Source organism: Prunus mume, linkage group LG1 (assembly GCF_029339155.1).
Source record: "Prunus mume cultivar Tortuosa linkage group LG1, ASM2933915v1, whole genome shotgun sequence".
Classification (NCBI taxonomy): domain Eukaryota; kingdom Viridiplantae; phylum Streptophyta; class Magnoliopsida; order Rosales; family Rosaceae; genus Prunus; species Prunus mume.
In genome coordinates, this window is record NC_142698.1 from 21087273 (window position 1) to 21107558 (window position 20286).

The 20286-nt window shown below is 36.4% G+C and overlaps 2 protein-coding genes across 2 annotated transcripts; one reads left to right on the top strand and one right to left on the bottom strand.

Annotated features, from left to right (window-relative positions):
• Positions 1-953: 953 nt before the first annotated feature.
• On the bottom strand, positions 954-2593 carry LOC103337827 (uncharacterized). Its single transcript, XM_089048497.1, has one exon. The coding sequence runs from the start codon at positions 2589-2591 to the stop codon at positions 954-956; it is 1638 nt and encodes a 545-aa protein (XP_088904623.1). The 5' UTR covers positions 2592-2593.
• Positions 2594-13080: 10487 nt separating this feature from the next.
• On the top strand, positions 13081-19363 carry LOC103326014 (Protein kinase family protein). The gene is made up of 16 exons (XM_008228253.2): positions 13081-13829; positions 14361-14489; positions 14602-14675; positions 14818-14887; positions 14976-15031; positions 15443-15514; positions 15688-15782; positions 15874-15937; positions 16026-16155; positions 16250-16468; positions 16552-16694; positions 16845-17019; positions 17101-17191; positions 17920-18077; positions 18767-18955; positions 19072-19363. Exons 1-16 carry the CDS (start codon positions 13455-13457, stop codon positions 19129-19131), a joined length of 2100 nt encoding a protein of 699 aa, XP_008226475.2. The 5' UTR covers positions 13081-13454; the 3' UTR covers positions 19132-19363.
• Positions 19364-20286: the final 923 nt, after the last annotated feature.

Below are 20286 nucleotides of genomic sequence, written 5' to 3' on the forward strand. Positions count from 1 at the left end.
GATATATTTTAGACACCCATGTCCTAAATTTTTAATCCAGATTTTTCCATTTCCACATTTTTATTCATTTTTAACACTATATGATGTGGAATTCGTTGCATGGCAAATATTAATCAAGAAATTATACAAAATAATATTTAGTAATAGGAAATCATACAAACATGAAGACATATCCTTGTGGAATTTCATCAAGATCAAGCTACTACTCAACTTTTACAAACATAAAGGGCACTGTGAAGTTATTACAGTAGTGCAGTCTAATATATCTCTTCTCTCTCTCTCTCTCTCTCTCTCTCTCTCTCTCTCTCAACATTAATATTAATTATAGAAGTGATTGCAAAATATGACTACAAGGCCTGAAGCCAAATAGATGACAGATGCAGTACATTTAAACCAGAGAGGAAAAGGGATTGTAATGGAAATGAAGAAGGCGGTGACTCCGAAAAAGACTCCAAAGAAATGGAAGAGATGAAGTGTTTTTCTTGGACATTTGGAGTGCTGAACAAATTTGTTTACCATGATGCACGCAAAGAGTAGGACTGCCACTCCGAGAAAGAAAAAGCTTAGAGGGAGCTTGCGGGGGTGAACTTGGGTGTGTATGAGAGCCATGGAAACTCCTGTTGACAAGCAATACACCACAACAATCTTAGCCCAATCCAAGTTCCTAGCTGCTGCTGCTGTTGTTGCAGATGGTTGTGGTTGGGCAGCTGGAGCTTCTAGGTCATCGAGATCATCATGACGGCTCATGATGAGTATTATTTTTGGAGCAGTTCCTTTAGGGACTGGTAATAATAATAAAAAGAAGAAGCAGTGCAAGCAGTGGCGGAGCCAGGAATCTTACCACAAGGGGTCTTAGTGTAAAAGTCCAAATAAAAATTTAGGATGGAAAAACATATTGAAAATGAAGTCATAGTACTTTCATTCATAATTCATAACGGAAACAATATTACAAGTTATAATTGTCCACGATGAGGTTTCATATTTTGAAAACGAAGCATTATAGCTTCATTTTCAATACAAGCAAAAATATATCTCTCAATATAAACAAGAAGGCTACCACTCAACCATTGATCTCCCATTTTGTTTCTAAGTGGACCCTTAACAATATTCATGACAGAAAATGCCCTCTCCACTGAAGCAGTTGCAACTGGTAAAACTAAAGACAATATGATGAACAAATACACATAATTGAATACTTGATAAATCCTTGTCTCCACCATTTTTTTTGCAAGATCACCAATCCCTTCCAATTGAGAGAAATCACTACTAGAATGCACATAATGAATATAAATCTCAAGTTGATCTTCAAGTACCAAACGATCCTCATCCAAAAAGTCTTGAGGATAAAATTGAGCAAGACGAAGTAACCTTGGTTTATCAAAAGCTACAAATGAATCTTTCAGTCTCAAACATGCCAAACAAATAAGCAACTCGGAATTTACCTCATTAAAGCGATCCTCCAACTCCGTAATTTGCTCATCAATGACATAAATAAAGAGCTCCACACGATAATGATGATGATTTGTCTTTATTGGAGCATTACGCCTTGACCTCCCTGGAAGTATAAATGCATCTTCCATGTTAGGAACATCAATATGATGTTTGTAACAAAAAGAAGATACTTCATCAACCAATGCATCGAACCCATTATTCCTCATCCAATGTAGCTTTTCCTTGCATGATTTCACTAAAGCCACTGCATTCATAATTTCTTGATCCTTCCTTTGCAATACTTGTGACAAATCATTTGTGAGTCCCAATATGACTTTCATCAAGAAAAGATGAAACACAAACTCAAAAGTACGTATTTCTCTCATTAACTTGTTTGCTTCACCCGCACTTTCATTGGGATTATCATCAATAACCATTTGAAGCACATGAACCACGGATGAAAATATAGAAATGATGCTAATCAAGGTGCCATAGTGTGAATTCCATCGTGTGTCACCGGCACGTTTGAGACTTGTTTCTTGATTTAAGCCTCTCCCCGTTATAAGGCAATCATTTTCAAAAGCTATCACAAGCTCTTCTTGGAGTTGCTCTCTAAGTAAATCACGCCGCTTACAAGATGCTCCAACATGATTAACCACACTATTAGCCGTTGCAAAAAAAGAGGCAATGCCTATATTCTCCTTTGCCACGGCAACAAGAGCTAGTTGAAGCTGATGAGCAAAACAATGAACATAATATGCACAAGGTTGCTCTCTCAATATTTTTATTTTAAGGTCATTCAACTCACCTCTCATATTGCTAGCACCATCATAACCTTGTCCTCGTAGCTTGGAAAGGCTCAAACCGTTGCGAGAAAAGAATGTGTCAATAGCATCCTTTAGTGAACTTGAAGTAGTGTCCGTAACATGTTGGATACCCACAAATCTTTCAATTACATGCCCTTTGTCATCCACATAACGCAATACCATAGCCATTTGCTCTTTCACCGACACATCACGTGCTTCATCCACCAATATTGAAAAGAATCTATCTTTTAGACCATCCATGATAGCATCAAGTGTTTCAAGGGCACATGAATTCACAATTTCTTTTTGAATGCAAGGAGCTAGTAATTTGAGATTCCCTGGAGCATTTTCCATCATAACTTCTCTAACTTTATCATCATTATCTGCAAGGAATTGCAATAGCTCCAAGTAATTTCCCATATTGCTTGAAGTAGCACTTTCATCATGGTCACGAAAAGCAAGACCTTGTCGCAATAAAAACTTAGTGCACTTGATTGATGCATTCAAGCAAGGGCGATAAGCTTACGAGCTTGGTCAAAGTGTTTGCTCATTGCAGTTTCAATATGTGTGTTTTGATTCATCAAATTTGTAGCAGCTTCTCTAGCTTTGTTATGAACACTCTCAACCGGTCCAACATGCATCTTAAATCTTTCTCTCCCTTTCTTCCAATTCTTAAATCCATCTCCAGTGAAAGCTTCACTACCCACTTGTTCAAAATTGGTTTTAAAGAGATAGCAATAGAGACAAAATGCCGCATCTTTAGATATGATATACTCCAACCAATCAAACTCATCAAACCATTGAGGAATAAAGCGTCGATTAATTCCTGACATATTAGTTATTGGAAAATTATGACCTCTAGGTTGACAAGGTCCTTTTTGTAGATATGATCTTCGGACCTCATCTCTCATATTAGCATCATAATCTATCATTCGAGTTCTTAATCCAGGGTCCGATTGAAGATTACCCAAACCACCATCTAACTGACTTTGTCTTGAACTTGGAGTTCTTGAAGTACAAACATTATTTGAACTAACAACATTATCCGAACTACCCGAACCTGATGATGACTTTCTCTTAAAAAACCGTTCAATTAATTATTTTTAAAAAAAAACTTGTAACCAAAAACAATTTTTGAACATCTAAACTTTTTTAAAAAATTTATTTTTTCTTCATTGTGAACAAATGTTTATAAGGAACTAAAATACGACTACATAGTATAACTTGTTCACATGTTATAATATCAATCAATGATAAGATATTCAAATTTTTTTGTTGTTGAGAAATTCTAGGATTGCATTCATAATTCAGTTAAAAAAGCCACTAGCCATAAATGACCATTACAATAATGGAGCGGCCTAACATTAAAATTAAAATAATCTGATGCGCCTCCATAAATGATAACGTAGGATCAAAGAAATTCTGGCATAGGCATCCTAACTAAGATTGCAAACTCAGAATAATCAAAACACTACTAGAAATATGGTTACTACTCACTGATTATTTGGATACAAATTCATAAAAGTGCCTTGTGAATTTTTTTTGAAAACTAATTCTACCAGTTCCTATTAAAGATTTTTGGGATAGACATTGGTGTGTAATGCAAAAAAAAAACGATTTTCATTATTTTTCCTTAATAGTTTGGGCAATTTGAAAAACACAAAATGTTGTTTCCTTTTACCGACTTATGCAAAAACAAAAAAGACGAAAACATTCCAAGGCATGGAACTCAAGATTGAGTACGCAGCAGGAGTGACGTTAAATCTTTTTTTTTGGACTCCCTAATTCAGATCCGTTCCGTCGGAAAATAAGGCATATTCCAATCCCATGTGTGTCACTCAAAATTATTATTTTTTAAAAAAGCTTTTTTTTGAATAATTATCATACGAATTTTAGAGCCTCTTAAAAGAATTGGATCTGGGCTTTATTTTTTTGTGAGACACAGACCTTGGGCTTTTTCTTTGCCTTCTGAGAAAGGAACATTGGGTTTGGGCAAGTCATATTTTGACAATTTCAACTGGGTCGAAATAGATTTCAACCATAAGTGTGCTGCAGAGGACCAAAATCACAAGGGAAAAAACTGTATGAAATTATATTTGCACTCAAGGATATACTTTAGACACCCATGTGCTAAATTTTTAATCCAGAGTTTTCCATTTCCCTATTTTTATTCACTTTTAACACTATGTATGATGTGGAATTCGTTGCATGGCAAATATTAATCAAGAAATTATACAAAATAATATTTATTAATAGGAAATCATACAAATAGGAAGACATATCCTTGTGGAATTTCATCCAGATCAAGCTACTACTCAACTTTTACAAACATAAAAGGCACTGTGAAGTTATTACAGTAGTGCAGTCTAATATATCTCTTCTTCTCTCTCTCTCTCTCTCTCTCTCTCTCTCTCTCTCTCTCAACATTAATATTAATTATAGAAGTAATTGCAAAATATGACCACAAGGCCTGAGGCCACATAAATGACAGGTGCAGTACATTTGAACCAGAGAGGAAAAGGGATTGTAATGGAAATTAAGAAGGCGGTGACTCCGAAAAAGACCCCAAAGAAATGGAAGAGATGAAGTGTTTTTGTTGGACATTTAGAGTGCTGAACAAATTTGCTTACCATGATGCACGCAAAGGTGAGTAGGACTGCCAGTTCGAGAAAGAAAAAGCTTAGAGGGAGCTTGCTGGGTTGAATTTGGGTGTGTATGAGAGCCATGGCAACTCCTGATGACAAGCAATACACCACAAGAATCTTTGCCCAATTCAAGTTCCTAGCTGCTGCTGTTGTTGTTGCAGATGATTGTGGTTGGGCAGCTGAGCTGGAGCTTCTAGGTCACCGGGATCATCAAGACGGCTCACAATGAGTATTATTTTCTTTAGCAGTAAATGGAAAGAGGTCTTTAGGGTGATAAGAAGCGATGCAAGTATTCCTCATTTTTTGGGCATGCGCTAAGTCTGCGGATGTAGGTGAAATCGACGACGGTGACCTTTGTTGATGCTCTTTTTAGAGGGTCAACTTAGGAAAATAAAAGGATTTGCCTTCAGCAGGATCAGCAGGTCGGACCTTTAATAAAGGCTAGCTGCAGAAGGCAAAAATGGGAGAAGCGGTCGTTAAGCGGACACCGGTGTGGTGCCGGCCGAAGGCTCTCCGATGCTTAAGTCAGCTAAGAAGGGTAACCTTTGCAGAGTAATAGTGAAAGGTAGAAAAGTAGTTACCCTTTTTACTAGGGTATTGTGCCCTCTTTATAGGGAAGTGAAAACGGGAGGTTGGTGTAGATTTCAGATATGAGATTTTGTGCAAGTCGTCGCGGTGGTGACACGTGTCATAGAAATTAGGTTTAGCAGTTTGTGAGCTTTGGCAGTCGGAAGTTTCGGCAGGTGCTTGGCATCTCGGAAGAGTGTCTTCCTTCGGCAAGGGAGAAGGCATGTCTGCCTTTGTGCTAGTTGTTTTGAGGCTGGATATGCTCGGTTGATTATGGTGTAAACAACCTTGATCTAGCTAGCTTGAGAGGATCAATGGAAAAGATCGGAGCAGATTAAGGTTATTGATATTGAATTTCCTCAGGGAGAGAGTAGTGAGACAGCCAGATTGAATTTGGCTAGCTAGCTTGTGCCTAGATAGAAAAGATGGGAGCAGAAGGGTAATCCTAGGCACAATATATATGAGGGAGGGGGTGTTTTCGTCTTTGTTAATTGAGCCATGTAAAATAGGGGAGCAGAAGGGTATTCTTGCTGCGGATGCTCGGCCCCTGTGGCCTCGTTCTTTTGTTTTGTATTTTGTTTGGTTTTGGGCTTTTCCACTTTTAAAAACGGAAAAGGGTATTGTGAATTGGAGCGAAGGGGGTGTTATCGTCTTTGTTAATTGGGGTGGTGTTGGGGTGGTATACACTGGGGGTGGTTTGGGGTGAGATTGGTGGGATAGTCTTTGTCAATTGGGGTGGGGCGTTTGTTATCGTCTTTGTCAACGAGGACTTAGGTTTGTGATATTGAATTTCCTAAATGAGTACTTCCGAGAGGTAAGACTTGATTGGTCCACGTGTAACTCAAAGCCAGCATGTTTGACGTGTCAACACTCGGATAGTATCACAGATTCCCCTTCTCACTTCTAAGAGTACTTCCACCTATGCAGGTCGGCACTTGCAGAAGGCCCCTTAGGCCTCGTTTGGTTCACGGAATGAATTTGAAGGGAAATCATTTCTCATGTCATTTCCTAAGGGATGAGAAATTAAAGATTCATTTATCATGTTTGGTAATGCTGGGAAAGTAACTGGGAGATATCACTTTATTTCCTTTTCCATGTTTGTTTTGAGTATGAATGAAAAATAAAGTTTGTATAAATTTTCAATTATATCCATATTAAATCAAATAAAAAAAGAATGCATTTAATGATATATTGTAATTCTAAATTGTTAATGGATACAAAATGGTCATGAAAAATGTTTATTTAATATTGGCTAATTTCCCAAACTTTCATATGAGGAGGGAAAACAAAACTCAAGTTGGGAGGATGTCTTCACTTTTCCCCTACTTTCCCATGAGCCAAGCAACAATTTCTCATGCATGGACTTATCAAACATAGGAAAGTAATTGATTTTTCATTCCCAAGTCTCTTTTCCCATGAACCAAATAGGGCCTTAGGACTTGTTTGTTACACATTACTGTCTTGGCATGGATTATATTTAGGAATGGTCTTGGCTTGACTTGGCTTGGTCTAAGTTGGATAACACTTATCCTATATTTGGTGTATGCTTAGACTAGGACTAGATTTTTTTATTTTTTAAAAACTCTATATATATATATATATATATGTATATGTATATGTATATAGGTGTGTGTGTGTGTGTGTGTGTGTGTGTGTGTGTGTGTGTGTGTATAGGTGTATATTATAATATATATGGGTATAATACATATACATACATACATATGTATATGTATGTTATAATATACTAGCCCCTTGGCACATGCTCACACATGTGCCAATTGGTTTTCTTTTTTCTTTTATTTTTAGAATTAATAAAAGATAACATAGGTATTTATGTTCCATAAAAGTAGGACCAATTATCTAATTTGTTTTTAATTTTAATTTTTTTAAATATGAAAACATGTGAATTTACCATATTATCCTCATTTAATTAATAATTTCAATTCTTAATGTTTGAATTAACCAATGGCATTTTCTGGTATTTTGAATGTTTCACCATTCTTTGCCTTTTGCTTTATATATATAGATAGATATATAGGTATGTTATAATAATAATATACATGTATATATGTGTATATATGTATATTATAATATGTAATATATATGGGTATATTATAATAATAATAATATACATATATATATATATATGTGTGTGTATATATGTATATTATAATATATATTTGTAACACCCCGACTCTATTTAATTTCCAATGCAAATGGTAAAACTAAATTAAATGTGAAATTACGAAACTACCCTTGGGGTAGGGTATTTCGGTCATTTTCTTGTCCGGAAGGATTTTGGGACTACAAGTGGTTTGGTTGCGTAGGTGGTTCTGAGATGAATTCGTGGACAGGCGGTAGGCTTGAATCGGAATTATAACGAGGTTTTGGCGATGAAATTTCTTTCGGTGGCAAAACCGTAAATAATTCAAAAAGGGTATTTGTAAAAAAATAAAAATCAGATTTTTCATTTTCAGTTTATTCTTTCTCTCTCTCTCCCGTGCGTTCTCTTTCTCTCCCGCGAATTCTCCCTTTCGTCACTGTTCACCCGAGCAGAAATCATCACGCCACGCTTCCTCCAGCCACCATTCGAGGTGGTGTTGGTCCCAAAATGACCGGCTGGTCTTCCGCTTCAACCCCACCAAGCTCCGTCGAGAAGCTGCGAATTTCGCGAACTGCAGAAAATCCGGCGGTTTTTCCCGAATTTTCAAATCGCTCGTTCTCTCTCATTTCTCCATCAAATTGGACGTATAAGGTATGAATTTCTACCTTTTTTTTCATGATCTAGCTGATGGTTGGGTAGGATTGCATCGATTTTGAGCGTAGGATGTTTGATCTTCGAATTAGGTTTTGGCCGATTTCGGGATGAGATTCCGGCCACTTTCGGTCAATTTTTGGGGTATGCCTAAGAACAAAAGTGGCTCCAAATAGGGTGTTACATCTAGGATAGGAGTCTTGAGCCGAGATTTTGAGATTTTCCGGCCAAGCTTAATCGCTTTGGACACCCACACGCTGCCAGCGCGTGTGGTGGCGCGTGGACAAGTGTGGTGGAGCTGTAAATCATTCCAATGTGATCTTTAAGTTGTCACGAGCGCGTAGGATTTCGTGGATCTCAATTCCGAGGTCGTTTGACTATCGAACGGGTTATCGCATATTGTGCGTTATTCGGGTTCGATATGTTCCAACCGTTGGATCGTTTTCAAACTGAAGTATGTTCCTTTAGATACCCTTATGATCGTGTAGGATTCGACGGATCGTAAAACGGAGTCCCGGATACTCCGGAAATGCCAACCCTAGGGTGAGGGTTTCAGAACCGTCAATTGTGCGATCGTGAGCGGTCTAACCGTCCGTTTCGGACCAAACTTACAGGACGTGTATTCCAGACCTCGTAAAACCTATAGGAACTCCCGGGAAGCTAGGGTTTATTACAAAGTTCTGTTTTGAAGTGCTTGATATTCATCGCATTTTCAGTATTCAGATCGTACTCACCCAAAGATACTGCAGCGGGACCCTCTAAGGGTTAAGCTGTGTGGGACTACTTGTGAGTGGACTTTTCTTTTGAAACTCAGTATGATTTCATTCATGGAAATATGACATATAGTTTTATTATGTTTATCAAGAATTTATATATGCTCGAATGAAAATTCGAGGTTTTCATAAAACTTATTATGATATTTGACTTTTGAGAAGCTATATTTACATGCGTCTATGCATGGGGTACGTGGTGGTTAATATGAGCTATGGAAAGGTAATATTTGATCTGTTAATTGGAGTGTGTTAAGCACTAATTCATGTACCTCCCCTGATCTGATTTTGGTTACGGATATTGAGTACTTTTGAAATTATGAGAACTCAGAACATCCTTGAGGGGATGTTGCTGTGGACCCTGGATTTGGGGTAGTCTGCGCGTAGGAGTATTTCAGCGTACAAGCTTTGATGTCGGTATGCGTCGGTGAGAGTTAGTCCCCAGTTGGACAGCTCGTTCCCTAGACACATGGCGAATTGAGGAATGGCTCTGCCATGTGGACTAGTCAAACAGTCCCCCTGTTGGATTGTTTTCCCGGTATAATCAAATATTGGTTATATCTATATACTATTATTATGAGTATTATTATTATTATTCTGTTACATCATATGATTAGTATGTATATAATTATATATATATATATATATCTGAATGTTCTTTTGTTTTATTTCCCGGTAAGGATACTTCCTCGCCGGTCGTACCTTTGAGAGCGTTTATGAGAGTCTAACCTCTTGGAACTCTTAAGTTGAGTGGTGGGCTTCGTGAAGTATGATTCACGGATTACGAATTTGAGATCCGGTATAAATGTGTTAGTATGTGTTCATATACTGTTTATGATGTTTTGTTATGCTTATGGTTTCCTTGCATATTTTAATAAAGGTGGGGGTTACACTATTTTGTTTTCACTTGAAGCTGAACTTGATTTTTGTCCACTCACAACTTTCTGTTTTGCACCACCCAAGAGCCGAGCTTTGCAGTTGAGCGGACCGGGTGCATCTTGGAATTCGAGTCTTCGTAGAGACTCTTGGTACTTTCCTTTCATTAAACGATACTTGGTTGTATTTTGAATTCCATAGATATGCTATGTATCACCCACTGAGGGTTTAAATTTTGTGAGGCCTGGAGGCCTTGTTTGTAAATTATTTTCTGCTTGTAAAGCATCTGATTAGTTGTACTTAATTGTAAATTTTGAACAGGTTGAAGTTTGGAAATGTTCAATTTACAGGGGAGACTCTGCCAAATTTTTGGTAGAAAGTCTTAGTTGTTAGTAAGTGGGCCCGGCATCGGGATGATGTCGGTAATTAGGCGGGGTCCGTCCTAGATTCCAAGGAATTTAAGGACGGGTCTTGTCATATTATACATAATAGCCTCTTTGCACGCGCTTTTGGGCCTGTGATAGGCTTTTTAAAAAAAAAATTAGAATTAAAAAAGACAATGGGTAGTTGTGTTCCATAAAAATAGGATCAATTATCTGATTTTCTTTTAATTTTAAATATGAAAAAATGTGAATTTACCATATTATCCTCATTTAATTAATAATTTCAATTCTTAATGTTTGTATTAACCAATGATATTTTATGGTATTTGAAATATTTTACCATTCTCTGCATTTTGCTTTATATATATAGATATAATGTACAAGTGTATATACATGTGTATGTGTATATTATAATACGTACATGGGTATAATATATATACACATATATGTATATATGTATTATAATATATAATATATAATATATAATATATAATATATTGTACATGGGTATAATATATATACACATATATGTATATATGTATTATAATATATAATATATAATATATAACGTATATTATATATATACAAGTATGCTATTATTATAATATTAATAAGTGTATGTGCATATGAGTATATTATAATAATAATAATAATATACGTGTATATATGTATATAGCTTTTATTGAGGGATCCCTCAAATTAGCTTATTTGAGGGATACCCTTTGTAGAGCTCACTCCACATTGTATTTCACTAATTCAAACCGTCTAAATTTTAGATAATCATTCAAAGATCACCTCTATAAAAAATCACTTGAATCCAACATCGTTTGACCACTCCATTGTGTTATTGAAATTTTAGTACTTTCTTGAAGCACCGTGTTTTTTTATTTTGTAGAGTACAATTGGATGTTAAAACGGTTTCTGATTTGTCTAATTTTTTGCAACGACGATATATAAATGTAGACTTAAAAAATAGATTGTTTGAATTGTTGGAAAAAAAATTCATAGGGTACCCTAAAGGATGTCCCTCAATAGAAGAGGACTATATGTGTATATATATAAATATATATGTATATATGTATATTATAGTATATGTATATGTAGTAATAGTAATAATAATAATAATAATAATAATATATGTTATTAGTATTACAATATAATATATGCATTTTATACATTGGTGAGCATGAGACTAGTTAATCATCCATTTCCACATGGGTTTAGTAGTCCTCTCCTAAGGAGGTGTTTTTGGTGGGCCCAGTATTAGCAATCTCATCTAAGATTAGAATTAGATGAAATAAACATGATACTAAATTTAGTCCAAGTCAGGCCAAGCTAAACAACCCCTTAGTCCTCAAAAACCAACTTTAGCGGTGAAGGCTGAAGTGAGAGTAAGGGCTAGTTTGGCATTCTTTGTCTTTGTGAAAATAATCGTTGTTAGATTTTTGTGAGAGAAATCAGCTGTAAGAGAAAGCAGTTTGGCATTTGGTAAAATTTTTGTTACAAGTGTTGTTGGTATTTATTTTACGCATAATTAGAAAATGATTGCCGCATAATCATTAAATTCAGCACCTCTTCAAACTGATTCTGCATAATCAGAAAATGAAAGTACCTCATTAGCTGCTTTCCCTTATAGCTTTCTCTCACAGCAATTTTTAACAATAAGTAATTTTCTTATAGTTTACCAAACAGGTTAGGCTTCTCAATTTTTTTTAAAATCACTTATCACCCCAAATAAACAATGCCAAACGGGCACTAAGTCATACAAAAGTTACTAAGATGTGATATATTACCCTTTACCAATTAGTTATGCCCATCTCTCTCAATCTTTCTTTTTCTTCGATTATAAATTTTGATATATTACCCTTTACCAATTAGTTACTAAGATGTGATTGCGAGTAAGTCATAAAAAAATTTGTAAAAAGAAAACTTTGGTTAAAGAGGCGGGATTTGTGTCATAGTAAGTAATGGTGGAGCCAAGAATCCTAACAACGAAGGTAACCTAATAGTTAGGGTCAGAGACTCACCTAATTGCTAATTCGATTGAAAAAAAAAGCCCACAAGAAAACTTAAGAATTTATCATGTATTTTCATGAGCTGTTATGGTAGCAAAATCACAAGTTTTAGAGCCAAGAAGGTTAATAGAAATATAAAATCAAGTAAAAAACACACAAATCATGTAAATTCAAATTATGATGAGAGGATGAGGATTGTCAATTGTGTAATATAGAGATGAAATAAGATGAAAAGCTGAGAACGGTCAGTTGATGATCGCCAGCAGCATGCCATGAATTCCTCAAATCTTCGACCCAAAAATAAAAATAAAACTCCTCAAATCAAACAAGCAGGGGAAAGGAAGGAAGGAAGAGAAAGGCTTACCAAACCTCTTGATTGATATATTAACAAGTTTCTTCTTGTTGTACGCATCATATATGTCATGTATATCGTGCACACATTCAATACTTTGTCATTTGTGCCACGAGAATCGCATTGAGCACATGAAATTTTCTATACTTAAAAATAAAATAAAAATAAAATAAGGAAGAAGCAAATGTTAATAATCATTTGAATTATTGAAAATGTAATATTCTAAATTACTCTAATATATGAAAAAGGAGATTAAACTCAGGTACAAAGGGAGGGACACACAACTTTAACTCGAATACAGACTGAGTAGCACATTCACTCTAACAAACTTGACTAAACTTATATGTCCAAATATCTTCCAACTTTAAGTAGAGAAGTTAGCATTAAATAGCTTCATTGGCAAAGGAAAATTAAGGTTTAATCCGCCAATAATTTATTTATTTTCTTCTTTTTCTAGACATTTGGTGAGTTCACCAATTTGACGATTGTCCATTTTGTCCTACCACACGGTCCACACCCAAAACGAAACCCTCCTTTCTCATTTGGTTTTCTCTGCTTTCCCGCATCGTCCTACAGTTGGACTCGGCGCCTCTGCCTCTACCTCTATCTCTCTCTCTCTCTTGCCCTCTCTACCAAACCCTAACCCCCAAATGTCAACCTCTGCAATCAAACCGTAATTATCTCCAATCGAACCTCACCCCGACCCAATTCACCTCCGATTTCCTCTAATTCCACTCTTCCCCGACTGATTTATTCAAATTTCAGCCATGCCCAAGACTCTCAAAGCTTCGCGGGATTAATATAATGATCGAATCGTTGAAGCACCGTACGAATTCATTTTATGGGTTTGAGCAATGCCGGAGCTTCGCAGAGGAGTCCGCCGAGGCCGCGCTAGGGTAGCTCACAAGCCGTCGGACCTACCGCCGCCCTCGCGGAGGACCCGTGCCACGGTCGCCCGAGAAGCCGCTGAGGCCGTGGTGAGGCCGAGGACAAGGTTGGCAGTGAGAAAATTGAAAGAAGAGGAGAAGCAGGAGCCGGACCCGGAGCCGGAGCAGGAAGACCGTGTGATTGTGATATCGGAGAAGGACTCCGATTCCGAGGGCAAAAAGGGAAAAGAAATAGTCGAGGAAGATAAGAAAGCTGTGATGGCTGACGATAGTGGTGGCTTGAGTGCTAATAAGGCTGCTGGGCAAGAAGAAGAGGGCAGTACTGCACCTTTTCCCGAAAAGGTACGGGTAGTTTCTCGCTATAATGATGCTTTTGGTGGCGTTATATTGTGTATTGTTATTTTATTTCAGTTGGGAACTTGGGGTGGGTTGCTGCTGATGAAATGTGTTTACTTTTTTCACTGTTCTTTAATTGTTCAGGTAGTAGGCTATATTTAATTATGTTGGAAGCATTTCTTGTGTTTCCTTGTAAGAATGAGATCCTAATCAGTAAGTTTCCTTTAAGGGATCCAGTGAAGTGGTCATTTTTAAGTTTATAGATGTTTTCTATGTGCATTTTTGTGTTTTTATATATCCAATTTTTTATCTTGTTCTTCAACTAAGCGGGTCACTTTAACTGAAAGAATGCACTGGAGTGGATTAGCTTAATGATGGTAGTCTTTAAATGAATGCTTTGGTGTAACTTAAATGATGAATTTTGTTGTAACATTTTTAAATTTCACATAAAAAGAAAGAGATTATGTTTCAACTTTGGTATGTTTATTTTAATGGTGATATATGTTCTGGAAAATTTCCAAATTTCCACTTTCTAAGGTTCAAGTAGGAGGGTCACCACTCTATAAGGTAGAGAGGAAGCTGGGCAAAGGTGGCTTTGGCCAGGTGTTTGTTGGTCGTCGTGTTACGGGTGGAGTTGATCGTACAAGCGGTCCTGGTGCTATTGAGGTAAGTTCATATTTTCTCATGTTGAAAGAAGGCTGTACCATTCAGAATTTATCTTGTTTTCTTTATCAGTAATTGTCCTTATGAATTTCTTTGCGATTTATGTATTTATCAGGTAGCACTTAAATTCGAGCACAGAAACAGCAAAGGCTGTACTTATGGTCCTCCATATGAGTGGCAAGTTTACAAGTGAGTCTTTTTCTTTCTATTAGATTTTTAGTTTTTCCATTGTTTTCTTCCCTGGGTGATATGCTTAGGTTCATTTATCAGTATCTATACATGTACACTTGCTAATTTTTTTATAAATCGGTCGTTTTTTGTTTTTGAACAGCACTCTTGGTGGTAGTCATGGAGTGCCTAAAGTGCACTATAAAGGAAAGCAAGGAGACTATTATGTCATGGTATGAACTGTCCTATCTCTTGTATCAGTAACGGGTTGAAATTTCTTGTTTCCTTGGACCGAATACATTTGTTATTTCATATATGCAGGTTATGGACATGCTAGGGCCTAGTTTATGGGATGTATGGAATACTTCAGGGCAAGCGTGAGTATTTAAGATTATTTTGCTTTTCTTCCAAAAATTATCCGTTCGTTTTGCTGTTATCTCGAGATCTGAAACCTGGATATGCCATTTAGGATTCAGCTGAAAATTTCCAGTTTTAAATGTTTTTCTGCTTATTCTGAGGGGTCTGAATAGAGGCACAGCTGAAGCAACCTATTTTCAGTCACAATTTTAAGGATTAAATCTTCTAAACTCATACTTAAGATGCTAGAGAGCACTGAAATAAATTTTGAGTTATTGGATAGTTATGGCTTTGGATTCAGTCTGTGGGTATCTGTTCACAACTGTTTTTGAAGTGGAAGAGCACGCATATGTTCTTCTATTCTTGGACTTCAATTTTCTGAAAGATTTTTACTTATATTTTTCGTTTATGTTTGAATCCAATGAACACAGGATGTCTGCAGAAATGGTAGCTTGTATAGCTGTCGAGTCTTTATCAATTCTAGAGAAGATGCACTCAAGAGGGTATGTCAATGCAGCCTCAGATAATTTTATTCACTTTTTGGTGTTGGTTGTCCCAATCTTGTGGATTAATATGAATACTAAAATTTCTTCAATCCTATTGCTTTTTGTTTCTTTCAAAAATAATTTTTTATTATATTTCTAACTTATTTCAAATCATGACTTGTTGACATTAGCTATGTGCATGGAGATGTAAAGCCAGAAAACTTTTTACTTGGTCAGCCATCTACGGCTCAAGAGAAGAAATTGTTTCTTGTTGACCTTGGACTAGGTAAGTTAATTTATTTTCATCTGTAGGGCTTCTCTCCAGGTATTTAATTTACTTACATTTCTTATGTCTTCTTCATTACCTGATTGTACAGCGACAAAGTGGAAAGACACTAATGGGGGTCATGTTGATTATGATCAACGTCCTGATATGTTTAGGTGAAGTAATATCTGCATTTTTTGGGGTATGGTATTCAGTCTAATTCTTCTATCTTTAGCCCTAAAATCTTTTCTGTTTCACCTCCAGAGGAACTGTTCGATATGCTAGTGTTCATGCTCACTTGGGAAGAACTGCTAGTAGAAGAGATGATCTTGAATCTCTTGCTTATACACTCATTTTTCTCCACCGGGGAAGGTTACCATGGCAGGGCTATCAGGTATATAAGAGGGATTAATTTTAGAGTCTGATTTACTCTCCTTTATTGAGATTTATTATGAAATTTATCTGCACTGTACTTGGTCCTGTTTCAGGGTGATAACAAATCTTTCCTAGTTTGCAAAAAAAAGATGGCAACATCTCCCGAAATGCTGTGCTGCTTCTGCCCCCCACCTCTAAGGCAATTTCTTGAGGTTGTGGTGAACATGAAATTTGATGAAGAGCCTAACTATTCGAAGCTAATATCATTGTTTGAGAGTTTGATAGGATCAAATCCTGCTGTAAGGCCAATCAAAATTGATGGCGCTCAGAAGGTATTTTAGGATATTGTAATATATAAAGCTTTCTTTTGTTTGTTCATTGGGCTTATAAATTAATTTATTGCGAACTGTTTTAGATTATTAGTCAGGTTGGCCAGAAACGGGGTAGATTGAATATTGAGGAAGATGATGATGGCCAGCCAAGGAAGAAAGTTAGGCTAGGGGTACCTGCCACACAATGGATTTCAGTTTACAATGCTCGGATGCCGATGAAACAGAGGTAGAAATTCTTTTTGCAACATTGTACTTTTTTTTGGGGTCAATATATAGTGTAGTTTCATTCTTTCCTTGCATATCAAAGGGAAAAGTGATTTGAATAAGAATCCCTGCCTGTAATTTTCCTCGTGGCTTGATCATCTTTTATTACTAGGTATCATTACAATGTCGCTGATGCAAGGTTGGCACAACATGTGGAGAGAGGGATTCAAGACGGTCTGCTTATAAGTTGTGTGTCATCTTGTTCTAATCTCTGGGCACTTATTATGGATGCCGGAACCGGTTTTACAAACCAAGTTTATGAGCTTTCACCCTTCTTCTTGCACAAGGTGGATTCCTGTGCTTGTCTATGTTCATATAAGATGTTTACTCCTCAAAAAATTGACAGACTGTTTGTTCTGAATACACAGGAATGGATAATGGAACAATGGGAGAAGAACTATTACATTAGTTCTATTGCTGGTGCTAATAATGGAAGTTCCCTTGTGGTGATGTCAAAAGGTACACTGCTGTAGTGATTAGTTGTGGCATTAATCTACTAACTTTAATTGCGTTAATGAATAAAGTTGCATGACCTATGTGGACCTGTTTTTTGTCATGCCAGATTGCATTTTCATATCAGTAATGTACGCTTTAGCAATATGCTCCAAAGTTTTGTGTCATATATGATTGCTGAGGAAAAAAATTGGCTGGGAAAGAAAGAATGAATCTATTCTTTGCAATGTGTTCTTTTAATGCTATATTGGTGTAACTTTAATCTGGTCATGCAGTAATCTTTCTTTTCTTTTTCTGGATTGCTGTATGGTGTTTGGGTTGGTTCTTCTTAGTTGTTGAGGTCTAGGTTCCCTCTTCCTAAAGTTCCCAGAAAGCTCCAATGGCTGTGGGACATACATGCTGTGGTTATTATCAAGATAACCACGATTCTCTTTTTTCTCACCTCTTAGGGTTCTCCACATTGGTGACGGATGGGTTTGTGTTGGACATTAATGTTTTGAGTCTTTTGACCAAAGGTTGTTATTTGTTGTATATTGATAAGGATTGCATAGTTTTTCTTTATGAAGTGGATCTTGTCATTTTGTAAACAGAGTAAGATACAGTGGACTTTTGTACCCCAAAAAAAGAAGAAGAAAAAAGATTTGGATATTACTAGACAGAATGTGTGTGCAAATCCACATCAATTCAGTTCGTTTTCAATCAGTAGATTATGAACTGTGACCCTAATTCTGCAGGAACTCAGTATACGCAACAGTCTTACAAAGTAAGTGATTCTTTCCCCTTCAAGTGGATAAATAAGAAGTGGAGAGAAGGATTTCATGTGACCTCAATGGCAACTGCTGGGAGCCGGTGGGGTGTTGTTATGTCTCGCAATGCTGGCTTCAGTGATCAGGTAAGCTGTGCCCATCTTATTATTCTCTTCAGGAATGTTAGTGTGTTAATTTGATATTTCCATGCTAGCAGGTTGCAGAGAAATCGCTGCCTTCTCTTCATTGGCAGTTCAATTTCTCATATGATCATGCTCTTTCTCAACTTTATTCTCATTGCATGATAATATGATATTGTGGATTTTACAAATCACTATATGCCCCTCTGCAATGTGTTTCTACTTTTGTGTGAAGCCACTGCTCTTTCTCCGAGGGGCACAAATAACATTTGTTGTTGTCTTGAAACTCTTTTCAAAAGCTTCATTTAAAACTTGAGTCATAGTATTTGAATCTATGTTGGACGGGGAATAAGAAGAGGGAAAATTGAATCTTTTCAAGGTGTCAACTGATCTAGTGAGGGCCATTCTAAATAAAACTGATATTTTAGGATATGACTAAAGGCAAGCTAACCAGATATATTTACTGTTATTCCAGGTTGAATTTGACTAGAAATAGTGGCAAATGGGTTGCGTTAGGCCATTTTATGGTGCATCCAACCAGATATAATGGCAACGAGATCTGCCAACTTTTTATGTATTTAAAACGTGATCAGTAGCATTTCATGATAGCTAAGGCATGTTGATTTTGCAGTTATTTTTCTTTTCTGGTTTTCGAGTTGGTGTCCACCCTCTCATTTTCCATTGGCTTTTCATAGGTTGTGGAGCTGGATTTTCTCTATCCAAGTGAAGGCATCCACAGACGTTGGGATAATGGTTTCCGGATAACATCAACAGCTGCAACTTGGGATCAAGCAGCCCTCATCTTGAGTGTCCCCAAGCGCAAACCTGGTGATGAAACTCAAGAGACTTTGCGTACATCTCAATTTCCTAGCACACATGTGAAGGTATGAAGTTTTTCTTTAAAGTGAATGACCGTGACACTCTTTTAACCTTTTTTCTAGACAGAATAATATCAGACTATTGATATCCTCACTCTAAATTCTGGTCTACTTTTGCACAGGAAAAATGGGCAAAGAATCTGTATCTTGCTTGTTTGTGCTACGGGCGAACTGTATCTTGATTCCTGTGTTATCGGCAGGAATTTGTAAGTCGATATTTTTAGATTTGGTTATTTTGTTTTCTCCCTCTCTGGGTTGATAATGATTTGTAAGAAAATATGTTGAACGAGAGGAGTTAGCTGCAGCAGCACAGATTATGTTGTACGATAAATGTTTTATGAGCCGTATAGTTGGCTTTTATTTTGTGATCCCGCCAGTAATTTAAAGTTAAATTATGCAGTGTTCTGTTCCTCATGTGTTCTCTCTCACGTTTGCACAATGCAAAAATGCCCATTGCTAATGCCCCTCTTATCATCGTCATCCGATTCCTTCCCTTGAAGTTTTAATCAGATTTATTTAGAAATTGGACAAGTTTTCGAATCCATGATATGAAAATGTAACAAAGCTCAGAATAAAAAAGTGCTTAAGCGAATTTTTTTGGTCAAATCATTTGACTCGAATGTACTTAGCGATAAAGTGAATCAAAACCAATCCATTTAGATTTGCTAAATCACTGTTTTGATTGCCTCAAACTAGTACTGTAACTGAATCAAACCAATCCCATTTTGTGACCCGCTTGCTAGTGGTAATTTCTCATCGTAAAAGATTTATATATTGTCTTACATATATCGAACGAGGGAAAGTTTATACCGTTAAATAGTTGGGAAAACGTTTTATTATTGAAGATGAAGAAATTGAGGGCGAGATTAAGTTAAATTTGAATGAGTTAGGGATTTTAATTTTTTATATTAAATAATCAGTTTTATCGTGTAGCATGAAACATGATAGTAAATGGTAACAACCAATGAAAATGACAAGTATAAAAATAATTTAAAAACATGTAATTGAGTTCGAATTAAGCGATTTTCAAACCGGCCAAAGCAGAGCTAAACCATCGATTTGGTTTGTTTCAAAATCGAACTAAACTGCTCGTATTGGTTTAATTTAGCAGTTTGTACAGTTCAAGCCATTTGTTGCCCACCCCTACATTTGATATAATAAAAGTATAATTTAGAATTCCTACTTTCATTTTATAAATTTTTATGGTGCATATTTTATAGTAAACAATCTTGTTAAACCTTAGAGATAACGAGAAATAATATCGAGGGTTGGACCAAAATAGAAATAATATGTGAGTTCCTTTTTCTGTTTTTTTGGGTTGGAAAAAATGACATGTG